General features: G+C 46.5%; 3 protein-coding genes across 5 annotated transcripts; 2 read left to right on the top strand and 1 right to left on the bottom strand.

Moving 5' to 3' along the window:
• Positions 1 to 1,333: 1,333 nt before the first annotated feature.
• On the top strand, positions 1,334 to 6,907 carry LOC105689889 (glycolate oxidase 3). The gene is made up of 8 exons (XM_012407251.4): positions 1,334 to 1,627; positions 1,727 to 1,878; positions 5,490 to 5,745; positions 5,854 to 5,982; positions 6,071 to 6,203; positions 6,297 to 6,413; positions 6,521 to 6,632; positions 6,745 to 6,907. The coding sequence occupies exons 1-8, from the start codon at positions 1,488 to 1,490 to the stop codon at positions 6,810 to 6,812; spliced, it is 1,107 nt and encodes a 368-aa protein (XP_012262674.2). The 5' UTR covers positions 1,334 to 1,487; the 3' UTR covers positions 6,813 to 6,907.
• Positions 1,691 to 5,477, bottom strand: LOC105689888 (N-acetylgalactosaminyltransferase 6). The gene has a single exon (XM_012407249.3). It carries the CDS (start codon positions 4,546 to 4,548, stop codon positions 2,749 to 2,751), a length of 1,800 nt encoding a protein of 599 aa, XP_012262672.2. The 5' UTR covers positions 4,549 to 5,477; the 3' UTR covers positions 1,691 to 2,748.
• Positions 6,908 to 7,320: 413 nt separating the features above from the next.
• On the top strand, positions 7,321 to 22,188 carry LOC105689917. Of its 3 annotated transcripts, XM_012407299.3 has the most exons (13): positions 7,324 to 8,107; positions 13,548 to 16,093; positions 17,309 to 17,406; positions 17,477 to 17,606; positions 17,665 to 17,768; positions 17,842 to 18,019; positions 18,108 to 18,351; positions 18,429 to 18,747; positions 18,946 to 19,072; positions 19,147 to 19,320; positions 19,410 to 19,492; positions 19,910 to 19,949; positions 20,356 to 20,495. In XM_012407299.3, exons 2-12 carry the CDS (start codon positions 14,000 to 14,002, stop codon positions 19,929 to 19,931), a joined length of 3,573 nt encoding a protein of 1,190 aa, XP_012262722.2. In that variant the 5' UTR covers positions 7,324 to 8,107; positions 13,548 to 13,999; the 3' UTR covers positions 19,932 to 19,949; positions 20,356 to 20,495. The 3 variants fall into 3 exon arrangements, with proteins under 3 accessions (XP_048508733.1, XP_012262722.2, XP_012262721.2); XM_012407298.3 differs by lacking the exon at positions 19,910 to 19,949 and having other exon boundaries at positions 7,325 to 8,107; positions 20,356 to 22,188; XM_048652776.1 differs by lacking the exons at positions 19,410 to 19,492; positions 19,910 to 19,949; positions 20,356 to 20,495 and having other exon boundaries at positions 7,321 to 8,107; positions 18,960 to 19,072; positions 19,147 to 19,314.
• Positions 22,189 to 22,667: the final 479 nt, after the last annotated feature.

The raw sequence follows: 22,667 nt of genomic DNA, 5'->3' as shown, positions 1-22,667 counted from the left end.
TAGCGCATTTATCAAACGCATTTTATTCCATTCGAAAAAAAAAATATATATATATATATATATATATTATTGACCTACCTATTAAAAATATAGTATGGCCGCCCGACGCTACAACTCGTGTTGTGGTATGTGTATGTAGTATTTATGTATCAACACCTCACCTCATTATCGGTCGTATTCCTATTTCACAATGATTTATCGTAATAATGCGATCACAGGTATATTGAGGTGCCGCTGTCTCTTGAGCTGCGGGGGTTGTCGGTGTCGGTAAATAATAACAACAACAACAACAACAATAAAGAACAACAAGGTTTTACTCGAAAATGTAAAAATAAGGCTATATTTATTTTATAGAAAACTAAAAAAAAACAAAAACAAAAAACAAACAAAATGATGAAAAAAAAAAAGAAGGAAAATGAAGGAAAGAAACCTCAGTGTTTGTGTATTATTTCTAACAAATGTAATAAAATGTTAAATATAAATTATATAAACTTTCAAACTTATTATGTATATATATTACGTATATCTCTGCAGACCCGCGCATACGTATGCGACCATCCGGGGATCACCTTTATCTGTCCTACACACATTTTATAAGTCCAGTGCCACGCGCGCTGATAACAAATTGGCTAATGGTCAGGCGTATCCGGAATAAGTCGAGGAAAACGTTGGACATTGCGACGAGGAAAGTTGAATAATTTTTCCGTATCGTCGTTTCTCGCCAATTTTCAAAATACGCACACTGTATGATCTCCACCGTACGACAAAACGAGTAAGACATTTTTATTCACATCTTCTGTTTACAATCAACACCTGATTACGGTTAAAATTACACTCCTGCATCTTCGACTTCTAGTGTCGGACGTGGTGGGGGACGACGCTCGTCAGCTCCCAGCTGGTTAACGGCGCGGGTTACGCGTATATTTTCAATATCGACATATCCTCTCCGTATTCGTGTTTCAGAGTAAAATACGTTGCGTAACGCGAAACGGAATACCGTATAACAACTTACCGTCAGCAGACATCCTCCATCCCCCACCGACGTCTCTTTCAACATAAGTTTTGCGAGAATGATCGGCAGGCTCGTGTATGTACGCAGCTCGCTTGTTAATCGGTATGTATATCTGTGAGGAAAGACGTATTTCCACTAGTGTGTTTTAGAGCGTCAAACATTCACATCGAGACCGATAACCGATAACCTTATTTAAATCCTATTGGCAACAACTGATAAGATATACGTTCGTCGTCGTCGTCCAGCGGTGGGGATAAACGGGTAAATTGTACGTATATACGTAGACACGACGTACGAGTCGAGCCGATTCAGTAAGCGTTCGCAGGATCCAACCCCCCTCTGGAGACGAATCGTATAAAAAAAGGGACCTTCGAATGGGACCGAGAAGTTCAACTTCGAACGCGCTGGGAGAGACCGAGGAATTTTCGATATCGTTTCCGAGTCGTCACTTCATTTTGAAAAAAATCACTCCACTATGGCCGATCCGAAGATGGTCTGTCTGGACGACTACGAGAGGGTGGCCCTCGGCAAGTTGTTACCTTCGGTCAGAGATTACTACAAAAGTGGTGCCGGTGAGGAATTCACCCTTAAATTGAACGTCGACGCGTTCAGGAGGTAGGGAGCTTCGTTATCGACCGTATTACGTTCTCACCAAAATGTGCGTGTTAATGTTGCTGATTTTCTTCTTTTTTTTTTGATTCGTCCGCGCAACAGGTACAGGATCAAGCCTAGAGTGTTGGTGAACGTTTCGAACCGCGACACCAGCACCTTCGTACTCGGTGAGAAAATTTCTATGCCCGTCGGTGTGTCGCCGACCGCGATGCAGAGGATGGCGACTCCCGAGGGAGAGTGCGCCAATGTCAGGGGTGAGTTTTTGGGCACATACGATTTGCTTAAACAGTTTATTGAACAGCGTTATATTTTGATATGGGGAATTTCAGCGATATCCTAGATATTTGTACATATGAAAATATAGTCGTACAACAATCGATTCGTCGATATGGTTATTTTAAAAGTTTATCGATTATACAATATGTATATATATATATATATCTGTGTTCGAGGCGGATTTGATAAATCGAAAAAAAAGACGATCGCCTGCGTAGTTCGGCTCTGACAATCGTACGGCGCGTTATTTTAACACCGCAGCATTCGCGCGTAATAACTTGATCTTCGGTTCGCGCGACAAATATGAACGAATTATAGTTTTAATCGACACCTTCGATGGTTGGAAATTGCGCGTTCCGAGGCGACTCCGAACTCAATTCAATTAAAAGTCGATCTAATCCGCACGCCGACAAGTACATTCCACGTTATTTTCCGCTAGTCGATTGTGACGTAATCGCGCAATTTATGAAACCCGTGTCTTCGCGACGGATTCTCGTTTTACGCGGAAATCATTGCATTCGCAACGGAACCGGAAGTGTCCGACACCGTTTGCGGTAAAATTCTAAAAAGTGCGGAGGAAAAAATTGAAATTATTTTCATCACTCCTGAGAATAAACGCTCTACAATACATCCGTTACATACATACATATAGTTACTCAATTATTGTAAGGCACCATTAAGAAATATTTTCATCAATTTATCCAACCTCCGCGCTACCATTATACCGTTACGAGACCACGTCCCGATACCCGTCGTCAACGTCGTACCAGCGCACTATTATCATTATATTTCATCATTATCTCTTCCCGAACTCTGGAGATTTTCAACGGACTCTACAGATAATCGGATCACTTGATACCTTTGGGTCCGGCGTTTTCCCAATTGTTTATAGCTTTCATGTCGACGTTCTCGACTCTCCACTTCTGCGTGGATACCGAGGTGCTGCACGCGGCGACGTACACCTTCTTAGCAGCGGGATCGAGGTCCAGACACCTGTTGTTGTAACCGTGAACGATCCACTGTTTACCAACGTCGTAACGCCACAACTGATTCCCCTGTTTGCCGTGGCAGGGGTACAGAGTAACCGGTGCCTTTTCGTGTCCCCTCGACACGTCGAGGCAATCGGTTTTTCCCTTCGGTCTTATGTCCTTGTGCCAGGTGAATCGGAACTCCTGTTCGCCGGACGCTTTCGGGTCGTCCTTTTTGCAGAAATCCGCAGCCACCGGTTCGTCGCGTTTCTTGTTCTTAGAGTCCAGACATAGCTCGGGTGCCCCGATGTTCCTTATCTCGCCGTGAGCGAAATCCTCCGGTTCCACCGGCGGGTAAACGTCGACGAGATCGAAGGCTACGTGCTCGACGAACCAACCGAACGACTTGCAGCCGAGTCTCGACCTGAGCGCGCGTTGCTCGGTCAGGTCGCCGGGGTCGAGGGCCCGCAGGTGAGGCCTCCTGCGGTATATGTACTCGGCGTAATCGTCCATCCACACTTCGGCGACGCGTTTGTAATTCTTACCCAGAAAATCGCCCCTGCCGGGATTCGGAAACGGTGGAAACTTACGGTATATGTGACCGACCCTCGAGCAGGGGGCGTCGTACATGCGGCCACCGCATTGCCAGATTTTGAACGACAGTTCGTACTGCTCGCCGCCCCATATGTCCAGGCCTGGATCGTAGCCGCCGATTTCCCAGAAGAACTTCGCGCTTATCGCGAACAGACCGCCGGCCATCACTGGGCTCTCGAACGGCTCCGTGGGATTCTTCGAGCTCTCCGGCAAAAGCGGCAGTCGCTTGTAGTAAAGTTCCCAGTCGAAAGCGCCCCGTGCTCCCTCGTCCTGCGCCCGGTACTCGAACGTCTCGTAACCGATGACGTCTATGAACGGGCAAACGCAGACCCTGTAGTCGGCCGATATCGGCTCGAGTAGTGGCGGTAGCCAGTTGACGTTCGCCTCGGTGTGAGAATCGAGGAATACGAGAACGTCGGCGGTGGCCTCCCTAGCGCCCGCCAGTCGTCCTCTTATCAGACCGGACCTGCTGGCGAGCCTGATTATCCTGACCTTGGGCAGATTGGAGGCTACGTACTCGTCCAGTTCGTTGGCCAGTTCCGGTTTCGTGCTCGCGTCGTCCACGAGGATTATTTCCCTGAGGAGGGAGGCGGGCGAGCGATTTACGACGCTCCAACAGGTGCGAATCAGAGTGCTCGGGTGTTCGTTGTGAAACGAGACTATCACGGACACGGGGTCCAGTTTCTTCGTGTACTTCTTCGTCCTGCAACCCGGCGTACGGATGTCCGGCACGGAACGATTCACCGAAATTTTGTCGCTCAGGGCGGCGTTGAAACCGTTCACTTTGTACAGCGAAGCCTTGACGGCGTCCTCCGTGGGCGACAGAAACGCCGGGACACCCTGCTCGCCCAGACCTTTTCTACGGGAGTCCTGGGATATCTGCCGATAGTCGTGCCAGTCGATTTTCTCGTCGTCGGTTTCGTCGAGTTTAACCGCCTCGGCGGGCGGTGCCCGAGGATCCGGCTCATCTCCGTCGTCTGGATACCGGGGCGGATTTCGGACGTAGCGAAATACGACGACGGTCAGAACGATCGTCAGCAAGGCGAGGGATAAAAATTTTACCAGACTGATCAGGTTGCGTCGCATCGTGCCACGGACATGTCGTACGCGACGGAGAAGATGCCTTCTGTTGAAAATTAGCTCGTTTTCTCCGGACGATCGTTATCGGGGTATTTTTTTTTTTTTGGGGACAACGAGCGAACGGTTTCCGCGTAGCTCGGAAGGACTCCACGTGGCTTGTCGCGTCCCTCGACGGACGCTCCTCTCCGTCGTGTTTTCGATGCCGTTTGTCGACGATAGTTCGGAGTGCGATCGTAGAATTCTCTCTTTTCGACGCGGATCCGATCGGATGGATCCTTCCTTCTCCGCACCGGTCCTGGAACTCTGTCGAACTGCGGCCGGACCAGCGACGCGTTTGCACGGTAAATCAGCTCCGACTGTTCCAAGGTTATCCGGCAGATAAGGACGAAGTAAGGGAATCTTCGTTTATCGCGAACTACCGATAACGAGCCTAGAAGCTTACCTGCCACTCGGAGGAGACGATGAATAATAAAGAAAGAAAAAAAGAACCGCCGCCGTGAATCGATTCTCCGTTTTATAACCTAGACGGCACCGAGAGTACGGGATACGACGCAAACGAACAACCGGCGGACTGCGGGGATACTCGCCTGTCAAACGAGATAACCTCGGGTAAGGTTGGGATTTCCATGCGGCCAATAACACGCGAGATTCTTAAGACGGATTCGAGGATAGAACGGAAAACTGAACGCCCGTTGGCCAACGTTCTCGCGCAGACGCCGAAAGACGCCGTTCAACAATTTTAACGTTCCCTTGGCAATAGCGATTACCTTCAGACGGGCATGGAGCGCGCGACGCGCAAGGTCGCCCACTGGAGAAATTTCCCCCCGCCCCCCCGTTCCCACCGCCCCTTCGCCCCGCCTTCCTCGAATTCCTGGATAGACTCCGAATTTTTCGGTGAAAGGAATCTCTCCGCGTAATCGATGAAATTTTACGTGGTTCCCTTTCAGCCGCCGCCGACGCTGGAACGGTCTTCATTCTCTCGACATTGTCCACCACCAGCCTGGAGGACGTCGCCGCGGCGGCACCCGGGGGAATAAAATGGTTCCAGCTTTACGTTTACAAGAATCGTGACATCACGCGTGATCTGGTGAGACGGGCCGAAGAAGCTGGTTTCAAAGCTCTGGTTCTCACCGTGGACACCCCCATGTTCGGTGAAAGGAGATCGGACCGACGAAACAAATTCACTCTTCCCAATCACCTGACGTGCGTTGTCGTTGTTGTTGTCGTTGTCGTTGTTGTTGTTTTTATTCTTAACTTCCCCGATTTTACCGCAGATTCCGAATGTAACGACGTTTTTCTTCCCCTTTTCAGACTCGCCAACTTCAGCGGGATCGAGGCGACGAAGATAAACAAGACCACTTCCGGCTCGGGTCTGGCCGAATATTGTTCGAGTCTATTCGACGACACGCTTAGCTGGGAAGACGTCGATTGGCTGAAAAGGTATGAGGTTCACGTTTCGCGCCTCGAAATTTTCGTAAAAACCCGAGCAATTTTCCGATACCCTCCCCCCTCAAACGATTTTCTTCAGCATCACCCGGCTGCCGATCGTATTGAAGGGAATTCTGACGGCTGAGGACGCTATTCTTGGGGTAGAACACGGAGCCAGCGGAATTTTGGTATCCAATCACGGAGCCAGACAGATCGATTGCGCTCCCGCTTCGGTAGGGTTCATCTCAGTTTCCTTCGCGTTCTTCACATTATCAAGTTGAACGTCCTTAACGAAAATCTGCTTTTTTTATACGTTTGCCGTGCAGATAGAGGCGCTGCCGGAAATCGTCGAGGCGGTCGGGGCCAGGGCCGAGGTTTATTTGGACGGCGGCGTTAGGCAAGGGATCGACATTTTCAAGGCGTTGGCTCTTGGCGCTAAAATGGCATGCTATATATCAATCGATTCGAACCTTATATACCCCGCATCCCTGACACGATCTATCCAGTTCGAGGTTACAATTTTCTAATTACGATCCATATATACTTTCAGGTATTCGTGGGACGTCCGATACTCTGGGGTCTAGCTTGCGACGGCGAACGAGGCGCCAGGGATGTCCTAAGGATGCTGAAAAACGAACTAGATCAGACTTACGCGCTCGCAGGTGGGTCACCTAAATTCCACGCGACTCTATGTATCTCTACGTATCATCTGTGTGTCTATATTCTTTTTGTCTGTCGTCATTTTCCTAAACGCGACTCGTCCTCGATTTTCAGGCTGCAAGACCACCGGCGACGTTAAACGGGGGATGGTCGTCCACGAGTCGAGCTACAGCCGACTTTAGCCGAATTTCCCGCCCATTCGTTACCTACGTGTACATATACAACGTGTTTTTACTTTTTACAAAATAATATATAAATATATATATATATATATATATATACATAACGAGAATAACGAAAGATTCGCCTAGCGCGATTTTTTTAAAACGTTTTCATTTTTCTACCCGCGGATCCGCACTGTTTTGACCATAAACGCGCACGCACCGGAGTACGTTCGACTGGAAAATCTGGGTCGGTTTTTTTTTCGATAGCGATTTTTCGATGGTAAATATAATCCGGGCGATTCGTTCGTTTTTTTTTTCCTCGTCGTCCGCATTTTCCCGTCTACAAAAAAGCGAAAATTGGCGAACGGACGTCGTCGACGTCGGTCGTTCGAACGTCGGATGTATTCGGTGGTGCCGTACGTACGTTGGTTGTTCGTAACTAGGCGTCCATTGACTAGCGTAGCCTTGACGGGGGGAGGAGGCCGGAGCGTCCCGACGTCGACGGCGCAGCCGCCGCGATACGACGACGGTGTTCTCAGTCGTTGTCGACATTTCGACGATGTCGGCTGTTCGCCGCCGCGCACCTTAGAGATCGTACGAATTTTTTTTTTCCCACAAGAACACCCGTAAATTTCACTCGTCATTCGACTCCGCTACTCTCCGTGAAAAAAAAACAACGAATCGACGTGACTCGCTTCGATGATTTTTTTGGCGGCTCAGTCGGTCCGAGTCGAAGACCGCGATCCGATTTCGGGTTTTACGTGTACATGTGTAATAACGTGTAGACGCTAGTGCGCGAATCTGCCATTGCTTGCGAAGGGAGGAAAAAGTAGAAATTCGTCGCCCTCGCCGTGCCGCAGAGGAACGAAGATAATCGTTCGAACCGGGTATTCGATTTTTTAGAATTAAACCGAGCGACGCAGAGAAACGCTCGGTGTTTTAACCTATTTATAGCTACGTATCGCCGAGGGTGTGGGAGCGTGTGTGGAATCCGTGTTGAGGAAAAAAATAAAAAGAAGAGAAGAGAAGAGAGAAGAGAAAAAAAAGAAAAAAAAAAAACAGGTCGGGAAAAATTCCTTCAACACTGTATCAACCGTCGCAGATCCCACCGGGGTGTGTGGTGTGTGTTTCTTCGGGGGTATCGGACGAACGAAAGAAAGTTGGTAGAACGTGAATAACGATATACAGTGATTGTGAAGTGTTTGTATCTGTAACGTAGTGCCGAGACGTCCAGGACTCGGGGGTTGTCAAAATATATATATCTATAAGTTTATCCTGCCGATCGTCGTCGCTCACGAATCGTTTGAACCACGGTGAGTCCCCGTCGTCGAATTATCATTATTCGTCGAACCTACCTTTTTTTTTTTTTTTTCAACATCATCCCTCAGCGTGTCCTGCGCTGGAGAGAGAGGAGAGAAAGAAAGAGAGAGGAAAGAGAGAGAAAAAAAACAACCGATGTGGGTAAAATAAAACAACAACGATCGGTCGATATCAAAATGTACACGTATATATATGCACACCTTATCCCCTTTCGTTCGAATCCCGAGACACAATTATAGGTAGGTAGGTAGGTAGGTAGCTAGGTACGACGATATCCTGCAGATGAGAGGAACACACGTTCGTAACCGATGCGCAAAGAGAGGAGAAGGAGGAGGTAGTAGTTGTCGCGTAGGTATACAGGTCGTTTCATACATTATACTTACTTACGTATATAACGTCGTGTGCCGCGATTCTAGATTTATCATTCGCATTATCATTATCGTTGTTATTGTTGTTTTTGTTGTTTTTTTTTTTTTGATGTTGTTATTGTTATGGTTATGGCTATCGACGGTCGTCGGGGCACTCCCATTGGCACAGGCGACATCCCGCGCATACCTACGGTGTATATACGTATATAAATGATAATTATCTATCTACGCAATCTATTCTCAAACTGAATATATTTACTCGTACCGTACGCGGAGCCCGCTTCCCCCCCTTATCCCTCCCCCCCCCCCTTCCCCACCCCGACCGTCGTTCTCATCTTCCGTATCCATTTCTGAAAAATTTAATTTACGGCCGATTATAATTCTTCGTTATATTTGGCGTATACCCGTGTTTATGACGGAGCCCCGTATTAACCTGTAACGGTATACGTCGCTCACGAACCTCAATTACAATCTTCGATGAAATTATTTTTCGAGACGCGCTTCGGAGATTGCTGAAATAAAAAAAAGAAAAAAAAAAAACAAATTTTCGTCTCACGCGAGTTGAAGATCGTCATTCGTACGATGTACAGGTGGGTGAACGGGTGGGTTTTCTTCTCCGAGTTACGACGATCGATCGCAGGTTATACCGAAGAATTGTATACCGATATAGTGTTGTTTTTTAACAAACGAAGAAGATGATGGAAAAAAAATAAATAAAAATAAAAATAAAATAAAAACGTTGTCACGTCGCTTCAATTAATCTAGAGATTACTTGCAGCGAAGTAGCGCGGAAGTCACACTTCCCGGCGCCATTTAATTTGCTAAAGTTTTCACCGATTATGCATTTATATATACCTACCCTGTATACATATGTACAGTATATACGTATCTGTAACACGTGTACGCACACATTCCTTTCAATTGTTTTTATAACTGCGATACTTTCTATACGAGCCATATAACATACAACGTCCGAGTGTGAAGAGAAAAAAAAGAAATTGAAAGAAATGAAAAAAAAAAATAAAAAAAAAGTAGGATACCGCGCGCGTACATGACCACGTTAATAATCGAGCGCACCGCACGTCTTCGTTTATAGACAATGTGTTATAAATTCAGAGAATATAAATTAATATATACGTGTACTTATACATATGTATATATTTAATCCATTTGTATACCGTGCACTCGATAATCGCCATCTTTAGACATATTGTACCTATGTCCACGAATTGCAACGAAGTTGAAAAATGGAGAAAAAGGTGAAAAAAAAATATATTCTCTTCATCGAGCCGCTTCGAAGACTTTATTTATTTACTTCCATATTGTAGACGGATTTATTTTTTCATCGATTCAATCTTACGCACGTCATATCGCATACTGTATACTATACTATACGCCGGCGCTCGCTGATGCAGGAGATCCAGAATCTGATTGCACAGAAACGACTCGTAGTAAGAACAGAGATGAATATAGATTCGTGATCGCTGCGCGACACGTGCACGTTTATACGTATGCACGTACGTATGTATATTCATACATGTATGTATATCACGCGTGTGCGCGCACAAAAGGGCAGGGTGCAGCAGCGGCGGCGGCGGCAGCCAGCGCCCGCAGGCTTCCGGATACTTCCGGATTATTATTAGCGGAAGTCAACGGCGCTGCAGCAGCCCCCGAAAATATCATCGGACGAGACCGCGTGCGGCTATATTTAAGCGGAAAAAGAAAGCTCCGCCTGCAACGGGCGAATAGCGCTTCTTTTTCTCCGGGCGCGCACTCCTTTCCTTCGCTTTTATTCCGAACGGTTTCTCATTCCCTCCCTCCCTCCCTCCCTCTCTCTCTCTCTCTCTCTCTCTCCCTCATACGGGCGGCCCTCTTTCTTTTGTTTTTTCCCTTTTCCTTCGGGTCACCCGCTATTCTCGGAGCGGAGGGGCGCGCGGGGCGAATTCTCTCTCTCCCTCTCTCTCTCTCTCTCTCTCTCTCTTGGCATTTCGACGCTTTTCACGCGAGGCGCGGAATTATTATTGCGGAATTGCGAGTATCGCCGATCCGTAAGCCCCGTGCGTTCGCCCGTGCGGATTATCCGTATGGCCTATCGTAATGTATGCATTATACGCGTACGCGGATATAGGAATCTCTCGTGGGATGACCAAAGGTCAACGACCCTCGGGTACACGACGACGCGTCGCGATGCGCGCGATTAGGTTAGATTCTTTGCGAAAATCTCAAAAGTTTCTCAGTCGGGACGCGTTTACAGGTATACACGTATACATATATGTATGTACGGTAAAGCGGCAGAGGTCGACCAGGTGTCCCGGCAGTTATAGCGTTTGTTCAAACGCGATCCTATATCCTCCGTCGATTTGTTTACGCGCCTTTTCAATTAATATAACGAGTATGGAAAACGGGAAAGTTTATCCCGAGATCGCCGTCTTCGCCGTATCCCGGCGAAACGCTCTTACTTAAGCTGCACATAGAGAAAACTATGAGGACGACGCCGTGTAGTAATCCAGCAGCGTCGCGACGCTCTCATCGATCCGTTTCACTCTCCGCCGCCGCCGCTGCTGCTGCTGCTGCTGCTGCGTTGCCCGCGTCGCTACTCTCTTTCGTTTCTCTTCACCTCGTCGTCCGAATCGGCGAGAATTCTTTATTTTCGATATCTCGTTTATTTTTTTCTGTCCGTCTCGAGACGGCATCCGTAAATTAAACCGATGGAACGGGTGCCAATTAACGTCAACCCGTATCGAATATGCCCACACCTGATTATCTCCTCTCCCGATTGACGGTATAGATTGATTAATTAACAAATTCACGTGTACGTCGACGATGAAAATTACAAGGCGCACGAGAGCGTCGGCGATCGGGTCGCGTGTGCGTTAAAAAAATTTCACGTGCGGGTGGGCGGGCGGTAGGTAGAGGTGGGTCGAAGAGGGGGGGGGGGGAGGGGTTAGGGAGGTAGGGGGACCGTGGGCTCCGGCGCGTTCTTAACCTTTCCCAAGTGAAAATTATTCGAACGAATAAAATGACGGAGTAGCCAGCCAGCCGCGGGCCACGGGGTATAGAGGTGGATGGATATACTTGTACGGTGTGGGTTCGTTGATATTACACGCACCACGTGTGTTCGAGAGAGAGAGAGAGAGAGAGAGAGAGAGAGAGAGAGAGCTAAGAAACTGTTCGGTGAACGCGGTGTTGTGCGACTCGCATTGCCAAATATGGCGGGCCGCGTTATTCTTGGACACGTTCTTGGCCCGACCGAATGCACCCGAATACCCACGGAACCCTACGAACGAACGGTAAATCATTTCGGCCACGCGACACTCGGCGGTTTTATTCGACCGATCGCTATGAGATCTATTCGCCCTCGCTCTATTTCCCTTTAACGGCGTACGTACACCGTTCCTCTCGATTTTCTCGCTTCTTTTTCTTTTCTTTCTTTTTCTTTTTTGTTTTGTTGTTGTTTTTTTTTTTTTTCTTCTCCGTGTTCATCGATTCGTCTTCGCGTTTAAAAAATACGGGGGAATCGGGCGCACCGCCGCCGCGATCGCTTATCGCAATCTTTTTGCCGCTGTATATAACAACTCCATTCATACTTTCGTTCATTCACGCGCGTTACATCGGACGCTAACGGTGAGCGCAAATTGCGCGAGGCTATAGGTGACGCAAAAAAATATCGTTTTCAAATCCTTATTTTCTATAGAGCGGCGCGCGAAGACTGCGTCGGGTATAATACGTATACAACGGCAGCCTGGCGTTTTTCAGCTCCAATTACGTCCGTCGTTAATTGACCACCACCGTTCCGAATTAAGGTCACATTATTATTACACACACACACGCACACACACAGCGGCGCGTTGCGTCTCCGCAAAGTCTCGCGCCCTTTGTTACCTACTTTTTTTTACCCCCCCCCCCCTCCCCCCTTCGACCACCACATCCGCACCGCGATCATTAGGGAGCGTTATTAATATACACACCCTGTGGAGAGGCATTCGGTTTTCGCCATTAATCAATGTCTCGCGGATAATACGCCGATATCCTCCGTATACCTATATGTATATGTGTATGCGCCGGAGGAACAGGGAGCGGCTGATTCTAATTTTGCTAATTTAATAAGAAATTTTATCGGCGTTACAAGATCTATATATGCATGTTTCCTTATAATACACGTTAATGTATACACGCGGAAGGACGTCGATATACCGTTTATAATTTTTGATGATGGTTGTTTTTTTTTTTCGGCAACGGCATTCCGCGGATCAGGATTCTCGCTGTAAGGTGAATCCTCCTCCTCCTCCTCCTCGCTCTCTGCTCCCTCTCTCTCTCTCTCTCTCTCTCTCTCTCTATCCTTGGCAGGTTTACACACGTATACACATGTACATACAATACCTAGATGTTATTATATTTATACGATCGTGAGGCACGCGACCCGAGTCATGTGCGCGCGCGCGCTGTACTCCGATGTAAGAATCTAGCCAAACCGGTACGACGTAGATACCTATACACGGTGGATCGGCGAGTGGCGAACGATACCAAATATATGCTCACAACGGGGTATCCGTACGAGACGAATTTCGAAGGAGATGCCGACTGCAGTTCTGCGAACTTTCGGAAAAGTTTCAAGTTTCACTCTCTTTCCTCCGGCACTTGTTTCTGTTTTTTTCTTCTTCTTCGTCCCTGCACGTTCGGATTCTCATATTTTTTGCTCCTTATATAGCGTGGGCGTTTCGTCTCGATGTCGATATCGATATTATGTACCTACTCGATTGTTTTGAAAAAGTTTCAATTATTTTACTCGCGTTTATCCGTCTCTCTCTGTCTCTATCTTGATCCGCACGGTCAGAACTTTGAAGTCCAGCTTTGCGTCACTGCTAATATTACAGGATGAACGAAAATAAACGATTTCACGTAGTTATAGTTATATTGCGCTCGTAACTTCCGTCCGACGTAAAACTTGTCGGCTGAAAACCTATGGTATATTTTTTCCGATGCACCGTCGAAGCTCCCTTGCGCGTCGCGACGAAGTCGACGCAGCGTACGCACATATTTAGTTTTTTTCATTTTCTCATTCCAGGAAATAGTCTCCGCGGTAAAGTATGACGACGACCGGAGGCTACGCCGCGTAGTGACACTCGCTCTTCGTTTCATTTCTGATGGACGTGAGAAACTCGGTCTACGATATCTCTGCTGTACATATACGTCGCGATAACGTATAGAGCGACGTTGTACGATGACTCCGGGTCGCGGCGTTAGCAGCGATCGATAAAATTTTGAAAAATCGACGACGATGCTGACGGATCGATCGACTCGGCTTGTACGGGGGATGTTCAATCGACGTGTACGCAATTGATACACGTATTATGGAATTGATTTGTGTAAAGTGCGATCAGTCGAGGTGACTACGAGCTTTACGGTGGCCTTGGGTATCCGATTTGTCGAAAAGTCGGCCGCTCTTCTTCGAGGAATGAAACAGGCGCCTCGTTCGAAGGATACGAGGTCACAGCCGAGTGGATAATAATAAAAAAAATGGCAGCTACCGCTAAGCACGATTTGAGACAAAATTTTCCCACCGATTCCACGGGAGAGGAAGACATCGCGGCTATCGCCAAGCAGATAAGCGATCACGCCGAGGCTATTTACCAGACGTGGAAGAGCCGGGGATTGGCACCGACCGAGATACTGAATTGCCACAGTAACGCGACGGCCGCCGACAAATTCGACTCGGTGATGTTGACGCCGGGCGCGGCGCAGGTCAATGTCGGGTCGAAAAATTCTGTACCCGCAGGAGCCGGCGGGGGAGGAGGGCCGACGGCGGCCGAACTTCTGGCTCAGGCGCCCAACCTGGACAACAACAACCTGGAGAAATTGGTGAACAATTTCGTGGTGGAGGACAAGGCGAGGCTCGCGGCTGCCTCGAGGCAAAAATCACCATCGAAAAATTTGCCGTCGTCCATTCAGTTCGCTTTGCAAAAATTCGAACGCAACACACCGCAGTCCTCGCCGGTGAAAACTTTGAACAATATTTCGACGGCGACGACCGCGGCGGCGGCGGCGTCGGCGGCGTCGGCGAATTCCAAAGCGAAAAATATTCAAATAAATTCGACGTCCGGCGTCGGGACGGCGAACAACGCCGCGACTTACGCTAACAAACCCTCGGAAATAGTGAGACCGCAGGCCTCGCCCAACGCGAAATCCGGCCCGGCGCATCACAGCGAAATTTTCCTCGAAACAATAGAAACGACGTTTCCCGCCGATTTGACGCCCGCCAGGATCGTCGTGCAACAGAAAAGACCGAGCAGCGTGGTCTCCTGCAGGGTGCAGGATCATCAGCGTCCGTCGGGTGGCACGAGCCCCGGGCAAGCCGCTTCCTCCGGACTGACGACCTGGCCTTTGAAGAATAAAATTGGCGCCGCGGAGGGTAAGAGGGGCGGCACGTCGTCGCTCGCTAAAAATACCAAGGTCATGCAGGAGAACGGAAAGGTCGCCGCTGCAACGCACCCCGCGAGGAATCCGGGGGAAAAGTCCGCGGTGTCGGCGGAGGTCCCGCGGGTTTCGGGTAGTCCGGGCGACGCCGATAACGCCAAGTCATTTCTGATCGCCGACGAGGTCGCCAGGGAGGAAGAGAGGCTGATAAACGCACTGATGACCGGTGTGATAATACCGGAGGAGACGTCGGAACGTAACGCGGCCCCCAATCACGTTCACCCGTCGAAACAGAAGCCGGCGATAAAAAGAGAGAAGCCAAAAGTTGAACCGGTGAAACCGATTATACTGGGACACGGAACGAACATGTGCGGTATCGGATCGCCGCAGAATATTCAGATCTTGAACACCGGGGGTGCAGGCGAGGGAGCCGTAAAGTTGCCGAGCAAGGAGGATCTCTCCACCATGTCGATGGTGGACTACGCGAAGGTAAGGTACAGGGCGGCCCAGCAGAACACTACTTCGGCAAAAAAGCGAAACGAAGATCAACCGCAAACGGGCGGTTCGATAGCCGACTGCGATCGACATCCGATTCATCAACCGCATCACCACCACCACCACCACCACCATCGTCACCACCACTTGCAAAATCGTCGTACACGAAACGGCTACGAGAACGAGAACGACGGCGACGACGACGACGACGACGACGACGACGACGACAACGTGGAAGACGAAGTGGACAAGAACTGCACCGAGCGCCTCGTCTCCGCGGCTAGGACGAAGTTCGAGCCCGCGGTCGTCCACGAGCAGAATAGGAACAAGGAACTCGTCGGAGTTTCGAACGCGGCTAGGAAGAACTGCGCCAAGGAGAAGTCCGAGTCTAAGGAGGCCGAGTGCAAGGACGTTCAGGGGACCTCGAGATGGGGACCCAGGGTGAACTCGCCGTCGAGGCCTCGTCTGGAACAACTCGTGCCGCATCCCGAACTCACCACGCAGCAGAGGCAACACATCAGGGCCGCCGCCACCGGTACGGGAAACAATCCGGTGCGCCCTTTTCTCACGAGAGGATCAGTGGCCGAGAGGGTTTTGATATTCGAGAAATGCCCGAGCGAATTGCTGCTGGACAAGAGGGGGCCCAGGCAGCCCGCGATTAATACCTGGAGGTCGGGACACGAGGTTCAAAGCAAGGCGCAGGTTCGTGAATAGATGAATTTTATTTTATCGATTGTATTGTCTGTATAGATTTTAGTCGCGAGTCTCTCGGTACCCGCGCGCTATATGGACGTGTTATAAGCTTCGGTCCCACAAGTCGAGCGCAGACGGCAGATATTTCTGGATGTACCAAATATAGACTCCGCTAACTCCGTAAACTTTTCCAAGTCTCTCTCTTCCGTTCGGACTATCTATCCCTGCTGCTGCTGCTGCAACGACAATTTTTAACGCCTCGCAACTCGCCAATGTGGAGATATATACATATATATATATATATATATATATATATTATTCCTTTGTTTCTTCCGACTAGGTATTATTAATAAACCTTCGTTCCTGTACATACGCGGTTCGAAGGATCTCAGAGACGCGAGACTTCGGTTTTTTTTTTTTCTTTTCGTTCATCTCTTTGTTTTTCCCGACTTTTGCTGGAATTTTATCATGACCAGGTGGCTACGGGTTTCGTTGCATATACCGGGTTGTCGCACCGTATCTGTATACCTTATACCTACGTGTACACGTGCTCGGTTCCGTTCGTTCGACGAGGCAACGTGGTGCACGTGCGCGCTGTTCCAAGTAATATCCGTACGACGTATTACGCGTACACCACCGTAGGTTGTATCGGTCGTCTGAAGTAAATAATGGGATTCGGACGTCGCGGTATCACGGATATCGCGTAACGCACGATAATAATAATAATAATCGGACGATTAAACGAGGCGTGAAGAATCGCCGTTTACAACATACTTCGGGGGCGCGGTCAAATTTGCGATGTCAATCGGCGATTGTCAATCCGCGGGCGCTCGATGTGAGAGATATACGTATACCCGGATTCGATTAATCACGGGGGGTGAGGTCGCGATCCCGCGCGACGTTTGATTCGCGCTAATTTCAAGTTTACGGTGTGCGAATTCGGTCGTCAGTAGGTTACGGAACCGCAAAGGTCGCGGCAAAGTTTACTCCGGAGACGCCGCCACTTCTATTTACGGGTATATTTCCGATCCTCGCGCGTACGCAGAAACAACAGCTGCGCGAAGTTTTGCACCGGCGGTAACTCCGCAATCGGCGGGGATGACGTGGTTCGTGCGCTCCCGAGATGGGAGCGCCGCGGACAATGACGAATGCTGTACACGTGAACGTGTACGTGAACGTATGTAACGCGTGCAATGTCGTAACCTCGATTGAAAATATTTTCAGAGTTACATCGGGGAGAAATTGCAGAATCAGAAAAACTTGCCGCCTCACACCACGCTCCAGAGGCACGTGAAAGCCAACAGGAACGTCCTCATACCGAGGTAAGGTGGTTACCCGCCGACCTTGACGGAAGCGCGGACGCCTCTTTTACTTTCTACCCCATTTTTCCAGGTTCTATTTCCCAGGCGGAAAACCGGTGCCCACCTCTCAGCTGGACGCAACCCTTTCCCGGATATCGGCCGCCTTCCAAAGCCTACCCGGTCATCGCGCGACTAAAACGCAGTTCCACACTGTCACCAAGGTGAGTTGGAAAACTTTGGAAACGCGACGGAGTTTGTTTATTCTTTCGTTTTTCGCAGGCCTGCGACTGTCCCTTGTACTGGAAAGTGCCCCTCTTCCTCGCGGCCGGAGGCGACAAAAATGGCTACGTCGATCAGAGCATGTTCCTCGAATTCTGGAAAGAGTGAGTGTCGATTGTTTTTGTCTCTTTTTTTTTTGTTTGCGCTCCCGATCGTTACATTCCGTTCCTCGTCGAGGTGGTCGAGTCTGCATCACGACGCGGCCAGCAGATTTTTGAGGATGACCACCCGCGGTCTCAGAGACTCCATTATCCCGGAGGACCTCATCCCCCTGGTACAGGACGTCGTCGAGACCCATCCCGGACTGACTTTTCTGAAAGAAGCTACCGAATTCCATTCTAGATACGTTCACACGGTAAATAGGAAATTTTCTCATCCGACTGAGTTTCCTTTTTTTTTTACCGAGTGTACGAACAACCGATCCGGAAATCCATTGGTTTCAGGTGGTGGCCAGGATTTTTTATTCCGTCAATCGGAGCTGGAGCGGAAAGATATCCGTATCCGAATTGAGACGCAGTAATTTACTTGACGTCATATCCGTCCTGGAACACGAAGAGGACATCAATCAGGTGACGGCTTACTTCAGCTACGAGCACTTCTACGTGATATATTGCAAATTCTGGGAACTGGATCGCGACCATGACCTATACATCGACAAACTGGACCTCACGAGGCACAACGACAACGGTGAGAGGGGATATTGAAATTCCTACGGGCGAATAACGGAAGAACGTATTTTTACGGAATATATATATATATTTCAGCGTTGTCCACCCGTATGATCGAGCGAATATTCAGCGGCGCCGTAACCAGAGGAGGTGTTCGCACCGCGGTGATCCAACGCCAGCGACAGCAGGAGCAGCTCCAAAACCAACAGAATTATTATCAGAACAACTACAACCGTGGCGAAGAACATCGCGACAACAATCATCAGCATCAGCATCATCATCATCATCAGCAGCAACAGCAGCAGCAGCAGCAACAGCAGCCGGGGGACAACAAAATGAGTTACACGGAATTCGTTTGGTTTTTGCTCAGCGAAGAGGACAAGAATCATCCGACAGCTATAGAGTACTGGTTCAGGTAATTGCGTTAGGTTAAAACTACTCTAAATCACGTTACCCTAGTATCCCCTAATCGGATTACATTGGTATCCATATAGTATACGCTCGCGTCTTACGGATATTCCGTAAGGCGTTTAAATTTAATAATAGAAACAAAACAAAACAAAAAAAAAAACAAAAAGAAAAAAGCAAACCACAAACTAAATTTGACGCGCAGATGTATGGATCTAGACGGGGACGGATATTTGTCCATGTACGAATTGGAATACTTCTACGAAGAGCAACTCCATCGAATGGAAGCCATAGGCATCGAGACACTACCCTTCGAAGACTGTCTTTGCCAGGTAGATTATAAGTTCGGTCAATCCACCTCCAGTATCTCTATCGCGATTATCAATTGTTCCTCGTTTACAATCAGATGCTGGACATGATCCACCCCGCGATCCCGGGTAAGATATCCCTGAGTGATCTGAAAAAGTGCAAGATGACGTCGATATTCTTCGACACCTTTTTCAACCTGGAGAAATACCTGGACCACGAACAGAGGGATCCCTTCGCTTCTACTCGCGATCACGACGCCGACGGACACGAGGTACGTTGTTATAGTTATTATTATTTACTTGAAAGATGTCCGACGTACGGAAACTCTCGCTAATTCTTTCGATCAATCTTCCCGAACAGCTCTCGGATTGGGATCGTTTCGCCGCCGAAGAGTACGAACTTCTGGTGGCTGAGGAAAGTGGAAACGACCAGAGCGAACAGATGTAAGCCCACGTTACAAACGTTGTCGTTATTAATGTTACACTTGGACAAATTTTATCCTCGATTTGTTACTTCCGAAGCTGCGTGTTTAATCGGAATATTTTATACCAGTGGGTTTTTATGTTCCTCCCACAGTCTATTCTCGAAAATTCTCCCTCTTCCCCTTCCCCCTCCCCCCAAACTTGAACACGTGCACACGAGTGTATGATTTTATTCTGATTTTGATACCGGAGACCTTGATTGGTTGGGTGAAGGGCATGATGTTCTAGTTGTTTTCGGACATTGTTCGTAAATGTTATACATATTATACGAGGACTGTAGTGTGTACGAAAAACGAAATAGAACAAAAACTATGAAACTAAACAATGAACTGAAGACAAAACTCTTATAATGACGGTTATGCGATGCGTTTGTTCCAGGCTGTGTGATGATGAAATGTAAACCATCATCTGCAGCTGAGTAAGTAAACTATGGGCATGCAGTGCAGATATTAGTGCAGTGATAGTATTTTGTTTATTTATTTATGTTTATTTTTTTTTTTTTTTGTAGCTCATGCTAATTTACGCTAACAGCACGAATTGTTAACATCTGTTTTTGTTCGGTTATTTTTTCAGTGTTGATTTCTCGTTATCCGTTTATACGCCTGTATTAAATTTTGTATCTTGCGTACTTTTCATACCGCCAGCTAGGTTCGCATCCAGTATTTACTTATTTCATTTTTAGTGATTGATAAAAATGATCGATTCCACGTTTACATACGTATTCATCGTAGAGACACGCCTATAGCTATTTAACTTAGCGTTGATTTTCTCTTGGTTCGACTGTCGAAGTTTTTCGGGCGAGTGACGTTATTTTGGTATTGCAGGTTGTACGAATCGTCGACGGAGGAGGTCCCCTCCCCGAATTTGGACGTAGCAGCCGCAGGCTCGGACGTCGATACAGATTCCATGGTACGTAACGACGCCAATTCGCATCGCGGATTCAACGACGAAATTCAACCGAAAGAAATCATTCACAAGGAATTCAGAACAACTCAATACGACAGCGACGATAGCGACGATTACGCGGATAGCGACAACTGAATCGCACGAGTTTCTTGACTAGGTTCGAAACCACGTACCTTATTCGACTTAATTTTTTTTGTTTTTTTTTTTTTGTTTTTTGTTTCGAGAAGTTGACCGTTAAATTTCAACGATCGTATTTACATTCGTCTCGAAGAGGTGAAATTCTGCGATAACCAAAAAATTACGAATGATGATCCACAATTGACGTGTAATTTTTAACAGGCGTAGTATTGAGTTTAATTACGCCAGAGTCTGATCCATGACCCGTTATAATATGTATTGTAGATATTAGATATTATGTCGGTTTCTCGATAATCGCGGATGACCAAATACATACCTAGAATAATTGAAGAGAAATAATGAGTAAAATTTTTAAATCAGATTACGAACGTGAGAATGATATTATTATAATTATAATTATTATTATTTAAATATATATATATATATATATATATAATATATAAACATTCTGCTTGATAATTTTTACGTCAACGCTGAATCTCTGGATAATATGAAGTATTATTGCTATTGGTAGAATATGTATAATCATATTTGAAAACAAAAAGAAAAGAAAAAAAAAAAACAAACAAATCGATTTTTCGCTGTTGGATAATATTATTTTAGCTAGTACTGCCAAGAGACTGCTGCATAACTTGTATATACATATACCTATATGAATTGTCTTTAGGGTGATTTTACAACGTCACACACAATATTCTAGTCCAATGTGTGAGCTATAATAATAATAATAAAAGAAAAGGAAAAGAAAACGTTATTAAAAAGAAGAACCTTAGATCGAATACCAATGGGAATCTTTGATGCTCTTTTCGGATGATTTGAAGAATATTCGAAGATATTTGATGACAAAAGTGTTGAATATTAATGGCCAGTTCGTGTTTAAATCGGGTTACTTTACACCCGCGATTAGAATTATCATCATTATTATTATTATCATCATTATTATTATTATTACGAGGAGAGCATTTATATATTATGCATATTATATGAATACACATACGTACATATATTTAAAATCCAAAGATGTAATTTGTTAGCTACTGTAATCGGTTTGTTTATCGATATGTATATCTGTAGGTTATGATATTATTATTATTATTATCATTATTGTTATTGTTATTATTATTGTTAAGTCTATTATTATTTTTCTCTAGTAAAATTATTGAATATATTCAGCTAAACCGATCGTGGCATCACACCAACACGAATATGGAAAAAAAAGTAAAAGAAAAGAAACGTATTATTCTCAATTATTAACTTGTTTATACATTAATATTTTCGATTGTTACGGTTATTGATTATATTATGAGATATGTTATGATTAAAGTTTTATTGCTGTTCGAATAGTAATTAATTGAATACCATTTTTCAACACTATAACTCGTATTACGATAGGCTATGATAATATCTCATCCGGTGTTAGAGCTACAATAACTGACTAGGATTGTCTTATTGTTCACTATATTTATAAATTCGAATCTGGAACAATGAGATATTTATAACAATTGAAAAAGGAAATAATATCTACTAAGCATTTATACACTGAAAGATTCTGTTCAGGTACATGAAGTTCTAAAAAAAAAAAACAAAAAAAAAAAAGAAAACAAATTATATATCAAATCCTGAATTAATCAATAATTGTATATTAAAATTCTACTCGCACCGATACTAAAAATTGTACTCATAAGACGGGTGAAATCCCTATAAAAATCACACACGCCAGAAATGTATATACCATGGTAAATTACATAAATTGGATAAAAAAAAAAAGAAAGGAATCAGTAATTGCTTCACCCGTTCTCTACCCTTTTAATACCTAATTGCATGTGGACAAAGTTTTATATCTGAAATTTGGAGTATAGTGGAGAATCGAGTATATTTCTAATCGTAGTATAGTGGAATTCGTTAGCCGTACGTACGTTAGTTTGGAAACGCAGCTGACTGATATTGATCGAAATTCGCAGACCCGGAATATGCCATAGGGTCGATAGGACCATTGAGGATATCCGGAGATGAAGAGCTTGGGAAAGATCATGGCAGTCCTCGTTTTCCGAATCCATCACTATATTGTCCGCTTATCGGTGGTACCGTGATA

The sequence above is a fragment of the Athalia rosae genome, chromosome 3 (genome assembly GCF_917208135.1).
Source record: "Athalia rosae chromosome 3, iyAthRosa1.1, whole genome shotgun sequence".
In the NCBI taxonomy this organism is placed as follows: Eukaryota; Metazoa; Arthropoda; class Insecta; order Hymenoptera; family Athaliidae; genus Athalia; species Athalia rosae.
This window is presented reverse-complemented; position numbering and strand designations above follow the sequence as displayed.

Bases quoted from the DNA above. Each gene is read 5' to 3' on its own strand.
- LOC105689889 (XM_012407251.4), top strand. From the start codon at position 1,488: ATGGCCGATCCGAAGATGGTCTGTCTGGACGACTACGAGAGGGTGGCC. The intron at 5,746-5,853 runs GTGCGTTGTCGT...TCCCCTTTTCAG, and splicing joins ACTCTTCCCAATCACCTGAC to ACTCGCCAACTTCAGCGGGA. The intron at 6,414-6,520 runs GCATGCTATATA...ATATACTTTCAG, and splicing joins TGGCTCTTGGCGCTAAAATG to GTATTCGTGGGACGTCCGAT.
- LOC105689888 (XM_012407249.3), bottom strand. From the start codon at position 4,548: ATGCGACGCAACCTGATCAGTCTGGTAAAATTTTTATCCCTCGCCTTG.
- LOC105689917 (XM_012407298.3), top strand. From the start codon at position 14,000: ATGGCAGCTACCGCTAAGCACGATTTGAGACAAAATTTTCCCACCGAT. The intron at 17,407-17,476 runs GTAAGGTGGTTA...CCATTTTTCCAG, and splicing joins AGGAACGTCCTCATACCGAG to GTTCTATTTCCCAGGCGGAA. The intron at 19,073-19,146 runs GTAGATTATAAG...GTTTACAATCAG, and splicing joins TCGAAGACTGTCTTTGCCAG to ATGCTGGACATGATCCACCC.